Below are 13,055 nucleotides of genomic sequence, written 5' to 3' on the forward strand. Positions count from 1 at the left end.
CGGACCGGATATTCTCGCCTCAGTGCCTATTCTAATCATGGGTCCCATGCTGCAACTCTGGGCAATAGCTTGCTTAATCTCCACAACGGCCCCACAGCGCTGGGGATGCCTGGCTTCACCCTGGGGATGCCAAGGAGTGGACATTTCACAGGGAAAGCCAGGAAGGGTTCCCTAGCGGTATGAATACAGCGCCGGGAGACCCCGGTCCAGGGTAGCTGTGCGCTATACAAGTACTAGCACATTTACATTTACATTTACCCCATCCCCTGGGGCCTGGCAATCTTTTTTTCTTTTATTTGGAGGGGGGCTGCGTGGCCCCCCTCCTCAGGCCATTTATGGCCCCGGGGACCCCATCCCTCAAGGCCGGCCTTTGCATTTAACTTTTTTTTTGTTTTTTTTATAATGGAGAGGGGGGCTGCGTGGAACCCCTCCCGGGCCACTACTCGCCCCGGGGACCCCATCCCCCGGGGCCTGGCCTCTCATTGGGGACAGTGGGGGGAGCCCCAATGCCCCCACGGTCCCTGCTGGCTCCCCGCGTCCTGCGAGAGCCGACATTGTTTTTCCACATGGGGAGCTGCTGACATGCAGCTCCCCGTGTGGAAAAGCAATCTGGTTTGGATTTTGGAAGCAAGAGCAGGTTTCCTGCTCTCTCTTCCAAAATCCAAACCAGTGTTTGCTATGACAGGGCGGGAGTCATAGTAAACAGCAGTGTCCCTGGGGTGGGCACCCCGGGACACTGCAGGAGCCGGCCCTGGGGGGTGGCGGTCCCCAGGGCCATCACAGGCTCCCTCCCAATGTCTACACAGCCCCAGACCTCCAAACAAATTTACATATTAGTGCTCCGGGGAGGTGCCGGTCCCCGGGCGTGTGGGGGGGCTCGAGACCCCCACACAGATATATATATTTTTTTTAAAAAAATAAGCCCCAAGGGGTGGCGGTCCCCGGGGAAGCCGTGTGCCCCCGCACAATAAATTAATGAAAGCCCAGGGGGTGGCAGTCCCCGGGGCTTGGGGGGGGGGGGGGAGGGCTTTGAGGCCCCCCCATTCATTAAAAAACAGAAGCCCGGGGGGCTGTGTGTCCCCCCGCAAAAATGTATAGGAAGGCCCAGAGGTGGCAGTCCCCAGGGCTGCGGGGTCCCCCTGGGTCCCGCAAATATTGTTTGACATGCCCCCGGGACTTGGCCCACCCGGGGTCTAATTATAACAAAGCGCGGAAGAACGCGCTTCGTTTTTGTTTTTTGGCGGTCTGGATTCGCGGATCCTCTGCGCATCTCGCGATGTGGGACCCCCTAAGTAGGCCTAGGGGGTCAGGGTGTTTCTACCCTCCCCCTTTTCTTGTTTTGCGCATTCGTTTTACTGTTTTCTTGTGCCTTGGTTCTACCGAGGCACAAAATGGCTGCCAACACTTCCTGGTTTTAAGTGTTGACAGCCAATTAGAATGCAGCTCGTGATCGGGAGGGTGCGCGGATCCACCTCGGCCATAGATATCGAAACTTTTATTTTTTGATTTTCTCAGCAACTACTGAACGGATTTACACCATTTAAAAAAAAGGTCTCTTTCTGAACCAAGGGCTACCTTCTTGCCAAATTTGGTGTAATTCCGTTTAGCAGTTCGGGCTGTAGTTGTGTCTAAAATTTCCCCTTTTTTCTCGGCCCCGCCTGCCGAATCACCCTGAAACTTTCAATATAGGAGCTGACCGGAGCGGGGCATACGTTTTGAAAATTTCACGAAGATTCGTTAACCAGCGCCAAAGTTATTGGGAAAACAACGCTTCTTGAAGAGTAACAAGGTCCTAACTATAACTACCTACTGGCGACCGCCAGTAGGTAATAGAGAGAGAGAGCTGTATATATATGTTTTTCATATATAATTTTTATTATTTCTTGGGTCCCCGCACATGGGCGGGAATATTCAGTGCTTATGTCTATTGATGAGGATCCCCTGGAAGAGAAACCTGCATATCTAGACAGGAGGCTTCAAAGGGCTCTGCATCCTTTGATATGTGACACAAGGATTCCCCAGATAGGGAAAATGCCACCCTTTGCCCGGGACCCATCTGGCCCCAGGACAGGCAGGAAAATTAGCTATGTAGGAGGCGTGTTGCACTGCCTGGCTGGACACACCTCTAGTGTGAACATCCTTAAGTGAACACAAAGTTCAGAATTCCACCATCTTGTGTGTGGTGGAATTAAAAATTCTGGGACAGGGTGATGCCCACTACCCAAATGAAGTGGTCATCTAGGGAATGTAGTGACCCCAGTGGTAGGTAGCCCATTGGCTACTACCCCTCACTCTCGTTATCGTCCCTAAATTGAGTACTTAGAGAGGCTGATACCAGGACTTCAGATTTCAATCGGCAAACAGAAGAAGTGGACTAAGAAGACTGTTGACTAGAGAGCAGAGGACCACGACTGACTTGGCGCCAACCCTGCTAGCCTGCCTGTTGCATCAGACCCTCGTGGAGCAACCGACTCGTCCTGCCGATGTGCAGACTCCAGGAAATCCAGAGGGCCACCAGTGCTTTGTCAATCGCCAAAGGAACTTCATTGGAGTAGAGGAGCTACACCCCTGCAGCCGCAGACAACAAAGAAGCAATGCCCAATACACCAACCTATCATCTACGGCGACTACCTATGCAGCAACCACCCAGGAAGAGGTAGCAGTGCTCCTACGGGTCAGATCGGTCTTCCCTCCAAGTGTGGGGACACTAGGACCGACTGGAGCCGAACACCAGTACCTGGGGTACTGGACCCCTTGCAGCAACCAGGGCTTGTTGTGTCCAGACCAGACACCAACGCTGAGGAAAACTGGCCTGCACGTCGAGGGACTTCAGGGACAGTGAGACCCACAACAAGAATGGCCCAGCTGCCCTGTTTGCCCCCTCCTGCAGAAACCAAAGACCAACAGTGAGTTGCCGACCGCTGCCAGCCAACACTTCAACGCACCCCTGCACCCGCAATCCAGAGCACGAGTCCGAAGGAGGTGTGGGTGCCCATGGGGGTCCTGAGACCCACATTGGCCGACCGCATCCTTGGGTTTGGCCAGACTGGACTTCCTGTTGCCGCCTGCAGCCTCTTTCTGCAGGCCCCCTCTCCAACTGCGAGTGACTCCAGCACCGAACCAGACACCAAAAGACACCACTTCATCCAAGCCCCACAGCCAGAGGAGAAGTGGACCAACAGTGCCCAAGCATCTCAAGGGTCGAGTGCCGCTGTGGGTTCCCCCAGAAGGGTCCCACAGTCGCAGGTTCCAGCCCCCTTCTTGAAAGCACCGTTCCCTACTGAAGTGAAAAGAACACCCAACACAATAACAGAGCTCTGCACCCGAAAGCCCAAGAGCCTCCAATGACGACTTGTTGATGTAGCCTTGGACCTTGCCCGATACTCACCTTAAGTCCCCGAGAACAGTCCTGTAAGTCGTTGCTAAGTGCCCGAATGCAGCACATTTCTCCCCCCATAGGATAACATTACCGCACCCAAAATATAGAGTCAACTTTTGAAAACTGCAAAAACTCATAACTCGAAAAGTACTTCACTGATTCGGATGATCTTGGTATCAAAATACATATAAAAGTATGTGTTATTTTTATACATTGGTGTTGGATTTCTTTATTTAAATGTGTGTCACACTTATGGCCTTTGTGTAAGCAATAAATAGTTAGCACTACCCTCTGATATGCCGAACTGCTCGCCCACACTACCACAAAAGAGAGCATTTGGGGTGTCACTTGTGCTTCTGTAAACTGATTGGGGTTTGCCTGGACTCTTTATACAGTGTAGTACGAGTTACTTACCTTCGGTAACGATGTATCTGGTAGAGAAGTTGTCTAGCTGCAGATTCCTTAACTTAGAATATCCCCATGCGTCAGACTGGATCCGGAATCATTTTTGCAGCAGCACCTCTGCGTGCCGGGGGACGGCGCCACACGACCCCGCCCAGACATCGTCCACATACGTGACGACAGCAAGGTCATATTAGTACCTCCTGGCGCGCTGACGTCAGTTTTCTTCGGAGAAACTTTTCCAAGCCACAACGCAGAGCCACCAACAACAAAACTGTGAAAGTATGGGAACAGTGTGCGAGGGATGAAAATCTGTGAATAAATAAGGAGGATGGTGCAAGACACCATCGTAAAAGACAGAATTAGACACTGCCTACATAGAAGTGAAAAAGCGGTGAGAAAGAACCCCGAAAGCTAAGCGAAGACCCTTCCCAAGTGCAACAAGGGAGGAATATCTCAGCCAGAAATAGACTGTCAGTACCATGTAGAACTGTGTCGTCTAGCAAGAACAGAGCACAGACAGAACAGTCCACCGCAGGAAGATATGAAAAGACTGGCACTTCCCCTATAGTAATGGAGGTCTGAAACAGAGGTCAACAGATCCCCAAAGACGACGACTGTAGAGGAGACCAGAACCCTGAGCCAATGGAGAAGGCGGGAGGGAGAGAGGGCAGCAGGAGAATATAAGAAAATGAAGATGAATGTCCTGGTGAAGGCTAATCAAAAGGCACCATTTTACAGGTAAGAAACCCTTGAGAGGGAGTCAACTGTATTATTGTAACAGAAACCCCTGAGAGGAAGTCAGCTGTATTATGGCAAATCTCAAAGGGACGCAACAATGTGAACACCCATGAGAGAAAAACCAATGCCAACTGTAAAAGGGGCAAGCGGAGAACTCCACTTGGCAAGGTCCTCGCAGAACGGGGAGGCTGGGTGGGTGTTAAGTAATCTGCGGCAAGACAACGTCTCTACCAGATACATCGTTACCAAAAGTAAGTAACTCGTACATCCGATAGAGACATCTAGCCGCAGATTCCTTAACTTAGAATAGATACCACAGCCATACCCCAAAGGGGAGGTGGGTCTGCGACAGAACAACAGAAAGCGCCAAGCATTTGAGCCGGCAACAGAGAAACGGACAATGGGGAAGGCTGTGGCGGAACAGCCAGACACCAACCCAAATAGCTTGGAAGAGCAAAAGATAACGGGATTCAAGACATCCCAAAAATGCCATAATGGTGCTACACCATACCTGTATAAGCATGAGAGGTAGAAACGGTACCAGCCATATACCAGAACAAAAGAAAGCGAGAGTAAGAAGGACCACTATGTGAACACCGATCAAAGGTTGAGAAGAAACATGAAGAGATACAACCAGAGTCTACCAGGCTAGCCCACGGAAGGAAGGCCGGAGAGGCTACAGCCAAGAAGCAAAGGTCAAGAGACAGAAGTTAGCAATGTTTTTAGAATTGCAGGCGGGAGACAAGAAACACGCCAAGTGCACACCCAGTCCCAAAAAGGGGAACAGGGGCGAACAGTAACAATCTTAAGCATGCTGATGCAGGCCACCACAAACATGCGCAGAGCAAATAGCTACAGAGACCATAAGGTGGCATGGCTAAAATAAGCATTAGGCTGCGGTAAGACCAAGGTGAGAACCAACACACAAAATACAGATATGCAGGGTGGAGATCTAGGACGGCTGACATTAGAAGAGCTGTCCCGCATGCCCAGCTGATACAATATAGCACAGCCAAAGGAAGGTGCAGCAGAGGCACCAAAGTACTAAGGCGTAGAAACGGAGGAATAATCGCAGAATTTCAGACCACACCCTCCGACTGGAAGGAAAGTCACCCTTGTCCAGAAGAGAGAATCATTCAGTAACCGAACACGAAGAAGGGAGCAGTGTAAAACCGGGGAACCACCCCAGTAAGCGGAACGCAAAAAGGGCCTTATTGGTAATGCCGCACGTATCACTGGAATGGTCCCTGAAACATGGAGACTTCGGACCAGACCTTGCAGCCTCGAAGAGAGGTGACAAGTTAGGAAGAAGAGTACCCATGGAACTTGTATATATATATATACCCAATTACAGATATAAATAGCAAAAACGGGTGAACTAGCCACAACTATGCAACATGGTTGTAGAGGAACACACCTGGTGCCGTAATGGCAGACGGAAGCTGCCTTTAAAGCGTGACGAACACCCCGAAAACCTCAGAAGGAGGAGAATGAAGCAAATAAGCAAGATGACCATTGACGTAAGGAAGATGATGCCAAGGCACAACATTGAGCACCGTACAACGGCAGATAAGAGCACCAGAGGACGCCTAGAGGCCAAAGGAACTCTTAGGCCCAGTTGACATAAACAGAGTTATACAATAGCAAACAAGTACCCCACACGGAGTATGCACACCCCAACAACGGGGAACACGTGTATTAGGGCAAGCCACAGTCAGAGGAACAATCTGTGGAACACTGCCACAGTAGGTTAACCGCCAGTTTAAAACGCATAATGCATCCAAAGGATGGGAAATGAAAGGGTAAACACATCCGAAAATGCGAAAGGAAGACCTGAGGCTTACTATCAGCCTAAAACACACAACGCATCAAGAGGATGCTAAATGAAAAGGTACCATCCCAGAACAAACGCCTGAGGAGCACAGGACTAAAGGGGGGAGGGGCGAAAGACAGCAAGGAGGCGCTGGACAGCCGAGTTGGCGTGTACATCAAACAATAAAACCCCATCAAAGGGTAAATCAACAAGACTCTCCCGGATATTTTCCGGGAAGACTCTATCCTGTAACCAAGCATGGCGCCGAAAGGCGACTGAACCAGCCATAGCCCAGCCTAAGGAATCAGCAGTATCCAAGGCGGAGCAGATCGTTAACTCAGCAAGGTCACGGCCATCCCGGAGAAAATGAAGTAGGTCAACACGAGCGCCTTCAGTGCTGGTGGAGAGCAAAGACTGTAGAGTCCCACAGGGCAGAGGTAGCCAGAGCCAGAACACACCCTGTATTTAGTGACCGTAGTGCAGCACTAGTGGAGACAAAGATGTTCCGACCCCATGACTCAAGCCATCTGGACTCCGAGGAGGGAGGAAGCAATAGCTGGGGCAAGAAAGGGAAGGCAGTTTGCAAAACAAACCCCTGCACGTGGGGATGCACAAATAAGCAGACTGGATCATGTGGAGCAGGACGGTGGCGGTGCAAGACCGAACGAGTCACCGGATCACCGGCAGCTGGCCAAACCCAGGTACCCAAAAGGGTATCATAAAGAGAAGCTTCAAAGGGCAGAAGCGGCTCCACATTCCCTGACCCACAGTGAAGGACATCAAGTAAAGGGTCCACAGACAAGGGCGCCGAAGGGAGTTGCATGTTCAAAATCAGAGTGGCCAAAGAGACCACTCTGAGAAAAGCTGCACCAGCCTCGGTAGCCCTCCGAGGAGGGGATAGTAGCTCATCAGTAGGTGAGGGCTGTAAGCTAACTCTCTCAAGACAGTGAGGGTGCGACCAATGCCCAACTGAGGGGAGCCCCATTGACGAATGGGGGTCCTGATGAGGCTCTTGAGGAGGCGAGGAGCCTGCCGGGTACGGGTGCTCTTGAGGAGGTGGGGATCCTGCCGGATCCACATGCTCTAAGGGAGGCACAGGCAAGAATATATCCGGCGTCACCGGGCGTGAGGGCGATGCCAAACCCTCTCCGGACACTTCCGGAGAAGAGTCAACAACCCGGCGACGATGCGGCACCAAAACTACTTTAGTCGGCGCCAATCGAGCTTCGTCCGGCGCCGACTCGACTGCATACGGTGTCGAGTCGGCTCCGTCCGGCGCCGAATCCACGATAAGCTCCCCTTCCGAAGAAGGAGAAGGCGCCGGGGATGCAAGCCTCCAGCACCGCACCTGCGTCAACTCAGCCTCAACCAGAACCGGCTTCGAAGAAAGAAGCTGAGGCAGAGCCGGGGAGGCGACAGGCCATACTTCCGAAGAAGAAGGCGCTGGAGCCGGGGAGTCAAGCCTCCAACGCCACACCGGCGCCGCCTCAGCCTCTACCACAACAGGCTCCGACTCCGGAGAAAGAAGCAGAGGAAGAGCCGCGGAGGCGTGTCTTCAGCGCCGGAACGGCACCTACCCCGGCTCCGGACAGGCAGCCGCCTGCCCAGAAGGCCGAGGCGTGCACAAAGCAAGGCTTTGAGCAGCAGCAACCAGCTGCGATGCCACAGGGAGCCCCACGGGACTATGCGGCATAGCAGGGGTGCAATGGGTCGTAGAGGGGGGCCCAGCCAGGCCGCACCCTGACGACGCCATATGGATCGTAGAGGGGGACCCAGCCCGGCCGTGCCCTGACAATACCACATCTCCGACATCCCTGGAGGACAAGGGCTCATTTGACACCGTGGGCGAACCCACCGGCGCGTCCGTCGGGGACCCCAAAGGTAGCGGAGGCCCCGAGGACGCCCCAGGGACGGGAGAGGACCCAAGGGAGGCCTGCAAAGCCATGGCATAAGCCTCCATTTGGACCAGAGTCGCCCTCACACCCGGATAGGGCAGATAGAGGGGGGACAACTGTCGGGGCGCAGGACTGGAATGTTCCGGGAACCAGGGCCCCTGACAACAGATGAAAGTGAGGTTGAGGACCTCGGCGACATGCGCCGCAACTTACCAAGAAGTAGTGAACGACGGCCCCGGGCCCCAGACGGCGGAACTGCGTTGAAGAGGCCGTGGGACGAGACGACTCCGACCGGGACAGCTGTGCCGAAAGAAGCTTCATCCGGCGCTCCATCCGGGACTTCAGCTTGAGGTGTTGGCAGGCGTCGCAGTCCATGGAGTCGTGGTGCTCGCCCAGACACCACATACAGATAAGATGCGGGTCCGTCGCGAACATTTGTCGCGAACAGGAAGTACAGGATTTAAAGCCCGAGGGCATCGCACACTGTTCCAGACGCGAAACGTTGAAAAAGGGCCTGAAAACAGGCCAGAGGAACCGCTCACTCCGGATCCGCGTTGCACACAGAAAAGAAGGAAAACTGACGCCAGCGTGCCGAGACGGACTTATATGACCTCGCTGACGTCACGTACGAGGACGACATCAGGACGGGGTCGTGTGGCGCTGTCCCCCGGAGTTGCTGCTGCAAAATAAATTCCGGAGCCTGACTGACGACTGGGGATATTCTAAGTTAAGGATTCTGCGGCTAGATGTCTCTATCAGATCCATTTTTTAGGCCACTATATAAAGAGCAAGCTTCCTAAATTACTACTTTTAATTCTAGTTCTCGTTCATTGGAAACTTTTACGAAGTGATAAGGGAGAGGATGTGGTCGAACGGCTAGGGTGGACAACCTCAAATCTGGGGAACTGAGTTCGAGTCTCGGCAAGGACGCCCAACATCATGTGATTCTGGGCAAATCACTTAATCTCCCTGTGCCTAACAAAAATGAATGTGCCCTCATGTAACGCAACTGGTGCTCGTGTGAAGCACTCTGATACCCAATACCTTCGGATCAAGTTCACGCTATATAAACTCTGGGGAAAAAAAATAAGCAGCTCTCCCTCCTCCCCTGGTGGTCACAATGATATGATCTTTATTAATTGAAAAAGTTCCTAAGCTTCCTTAAAAGCAAATTGAAGTAGCTGCAACTTTCAGGGCATGATGGAATAATGGAGCTTCGGGCTCGCATAAAGGAGTGCTTTCATTTTAGGCTTACTCTTTATTTTTGTCAAATTTCCCAATAGGAGATTTTGCAAGAATAATGTTGTCACTGTTTTCTGCTAATAACGTGGTTCGACTTAAATAGTTATTTATTCCTTATAGTCGACTAAGTAAGACGAGAGCGGAAGAAAGCTTAGGGGTTTGGAAAATTTGAGAGCAGCTGGGTAAAAAGAGGCAGGAGTTAACATGATCATTACGGGCTCAAGCAAGGTCGATTATTGGGCATTCAGTCATGCCGTTAAAGCTGCTGCATGGCTAAGTCACAATCCGGTCAAGATGAAACCGAAGTTGGCCCAAATCTGGGCTCAGCTTTACTTGTTGGTATATGCAATGGAACATGGACAATTACAGCATTAACTGTACAACATGACTAATATGCGATTCCTCAAACTCTTAAGCCTGACTTGCTTTCAGAAGCGGGAAACACAGAGCACTTTTTTGCAAGTGGCAGTAAATGTGAAGCATCCAACTATTTACTGCCCTACAATACATTTCTTGAAATGGGTCTCTCAAATAGTTTCCCCCTGCGGTGCAGAAAGCAAGGCCGTGGCAAAATAAAAATCAAGCAACACCCGAGAAGAAAACCATCAAGACACATTTTTCCATAATTTTGGGTGGTTCATAATGTCGAAATCCATTCTCATGTCATCTTTGTACTGTACTTGTCAATCAAATTATACTTTAGTTGTCTTATTTTGAGAACAGTTGCCCTTAAAAACAAATTAAAACCCCAAATGCATACTTACTACTTCAGCTTCAGCTCTTGTCTTGAATGTAATCACTGCATGAAGGGAAGAGTCGTCGATCCGGCAGTCTTCAATTTCCCCAAATTGCTTTTTTTCAGAAAAAAAAATGACTTCATTGACTAACATTTTATCATACTCAAATTACAAGTATACTGTAGAAATCACATGAAACAAAGAAACAGACACACATCTTTGGTAATATTTATTTAAATGGATATGTATCATTCTGCACATTCTTTAAATTAACTTCTCCTCAGGTGCCAGACTGGATCCAGAAAACATTTCACTAGCAATGCAGAGTCACTAGTGTGGGCTGTAGGACACCAGTCAAGGGTAACCAAGGCACTAGGTAAAGTAATGAAGCGGGTCCATATAAGAAGTCTGATGTCAGTGCTACAATTAATTATGTGATCCTGTTAAGTCTATAAAAGAAAACAAACTAACTGTTATACCCTCACGTGGTGAGGTGGGGGAAGATGAGGAATTTGAAGGGGCCTAAAATGCATTCGAAAAATATGTTACCAAAGGTAATTAATGTAGGAAGCTGGCTCTGTATATACAATACCAAAGTAAGGTATAGTATGCACAGGGTCCAGTGGATCCCCAAAGGCTTACAGAGGTAAAAGTAAGTAATACCTTACACTCTATTTGTGGTAATGTGGGCGACCAGTAAGGCTTCATCAGAGAGTAGTGTTAAGAATTTATTGTACACACTCAAGCAAGAAATGAGGTCACACACTTAAAGACCGAACTCATAGCAATTGTTTTGTAAAAAATATTTCTTTGTTGTATTTTATTTTTAGAACCATGCCAGACTTGGTGCAGGTAAGAAAAATAGTACTTTTCTGGTATAACACAGTTGAAGGCAATTGAACGTAGTTGGCTTTGTTACAGGCAGGTCAAATATTCAGAAACAGTTGAAATTACTTTGCAATTTTGTTTAGATTACTTTCCAGATTACTTTTCAGGATTACATTTTCTACTCCGTGTGAAACATATCGGGACATTTCCTGCATAAAAGGTAAGTAAGTCAGTTTTTCTTAAAAAACAGTTTCTTGTGAGAAAAGAGTTTCTTGTGAGAAAAGAGTTTCTTATGAGAAAGTGGGTCTCCGTTGCAGTAAACCCCCCCTTTCTTTTTTTTTTGTTGCCAGACTACTGATGCTCTTTGACTTGATGTGCTCTGGGGCCCTGCCAATTAGGATCCCAGGGCCTGTGTTCATTCCCTAAAACGGTATTGAAGCCTAAACCCAATTGGCATCTCTGGCCACATGTCAGCCCCTGGTAAATGGTACCATAGGTACCCAGGCACTGTGTCCAGAGAAGGCCCCTAAGGGCTGCAGCACTTATTGTGCCACCCTTAGAGGCCCTGTACCCTGACACACACACACACACACACTGCCTCTGCAGGCTGAGTGTCTGGGTGCAGAACAAAACACCAAGACGACATGGCACACATCCCTGTGTGCCATGCCCACAAATCGCTGCCTTGGCATACATCAGTCACCCCTCTAGCTGGGTGCCCTATGCCAGTGATGAGGGTACAAGTGCATGAGCCCTGTACCCCTACAGTGCCCAGGTCCATTCCTGGGCCCTGTAAGTGCAGTGTTGCCATTAAGAGTATATGGTGCCAGGAGGTCGACATTACGAACCCCACAGCACCATGATGGCTGAACTGAAGACTGAGAAGTTTGGTATCAAACTTCTCAGCACATTAAACCCACACTGATGCCAGTGTGGGATTTAATGTAAAATGCACGATAGAGGGCATCTTAGAGATGCCCCCTGAAACTAACCAACAACCAGCGTCCTGACTGAGAGGCTGCCTAGGCTGCCACCCAGCAGACATGTTGCTGGACCACTGAGGAGAGAGCCATCCGCTCTCATGGGTCTGCAACAATGCACATCCTGGGCGAGGTGCTAGGTCTCCTCCCTCAGGATGGGCAGGGGAAGCTTCAAAGGCTTGCTGCCTTTGTGAGCTTCTCCAGGCCACTTGCTGTACTCAGCAACTGGCCCCCACCGGTTCTGACCCCCACTCTGGTAGGAAGATCGGCGGGAAAACCAAAGTGAGGAAAGGGGGTGTGCCAGCCTCTGCCAACCCCACCCGTCATGTGGGGGAGGCGAGGTGAAGCACAACTCCGGGCTCTGGCCATCTTGAGGATGGGGAGCCCAACCCAATCAGGACTAGGCTCCTGCCTTCCTCCCACTGGAGAGTGGCAGGATAGGGGGTGTACCCACCCCAGGGAAGGGACCCATTGGTCCTTGACCTTTACCTACCTGTAACACCCCTAAATTTAGTATTTAGGGGCACCCTGAACCTCCCTTCCTCAGATCCCAAATCCAAAACAAGCAAGAAGAACAAGAAGACCTGCCGTGCAGCTGCTAACAAGAGGACGACTCCAACTGACTTGGCCCCAGCCCTACAGGCCTGCTGACCCTTGAACCTGCTCCTGCTAAAACCCGGTGTCTCCAGTGGTCAGCAACCTCGAAAACACCGGAGGACCTGACTGCCTTGTGACTCTAAAAGGCTGGGACTCCCACGAGCAGTGGTTCTGCTCAAAGTAAGTAACAAACCCCCGGTGCCAGCCAGGAACCGCAACTCCTGCACACTCTGCACACGCCAAGCCCGGCCTGTGCCTGAGTGAACAAAGACCCCGAGGACGTCCCTGCGGCAACCGTGACCAAGAATCCAGCACTATAGGACCCTTCTCGACGCTCCAGATGACGCCTGCAGCCTCAGAACCAGGGACCCCTCCAACCGCGACCAGTAGAGGGTAAGATTTCCTGACGCCAAAAGGCACCACTGCACACAGTGCGCTGCG

At 50.8% G+C, this 13,055-nt stretch overlaps 1 protein-coding gene across 4 annotated transcripts in view; it reads right to left on the bottom strand.

Annotated features, from left to right (window-relative positions):
- Positions 1-13,055, bottom strand: part of RBM26 (RNA binding motif protein 26) — a 999,243-nt gene that overhangs the window by 148,130 nt on the left and 838,058 nt on the right. For all 4 annotated transcript variants that reach the window (XM_085622082.1, XM_085622081.1, XM_085622080.1 and 1 more), the window contains one exon: positions 10,237-10,323. In XM_085622082.1, the coding sequence (XP_085478208.1) occupies positions 10,237-10,323 (87 nt within the window). The remainder of the gene's footprint in view (positions 1-10,236; positions 10,324-13,055) is intronic.

The sequence above is a fragment of the Triturus cristatus genome, chromosome 8, assembly GCF_964204655.1.
Source record: "Triturus cristatus chromosome 8, aTriCri1.1, whole genome shotgun sequence".
NCBI lineage: Eukaryota > Metazoa > Chordata > Amphibia > Caudata > Salamandridae > Triturus > Triturus cristatus.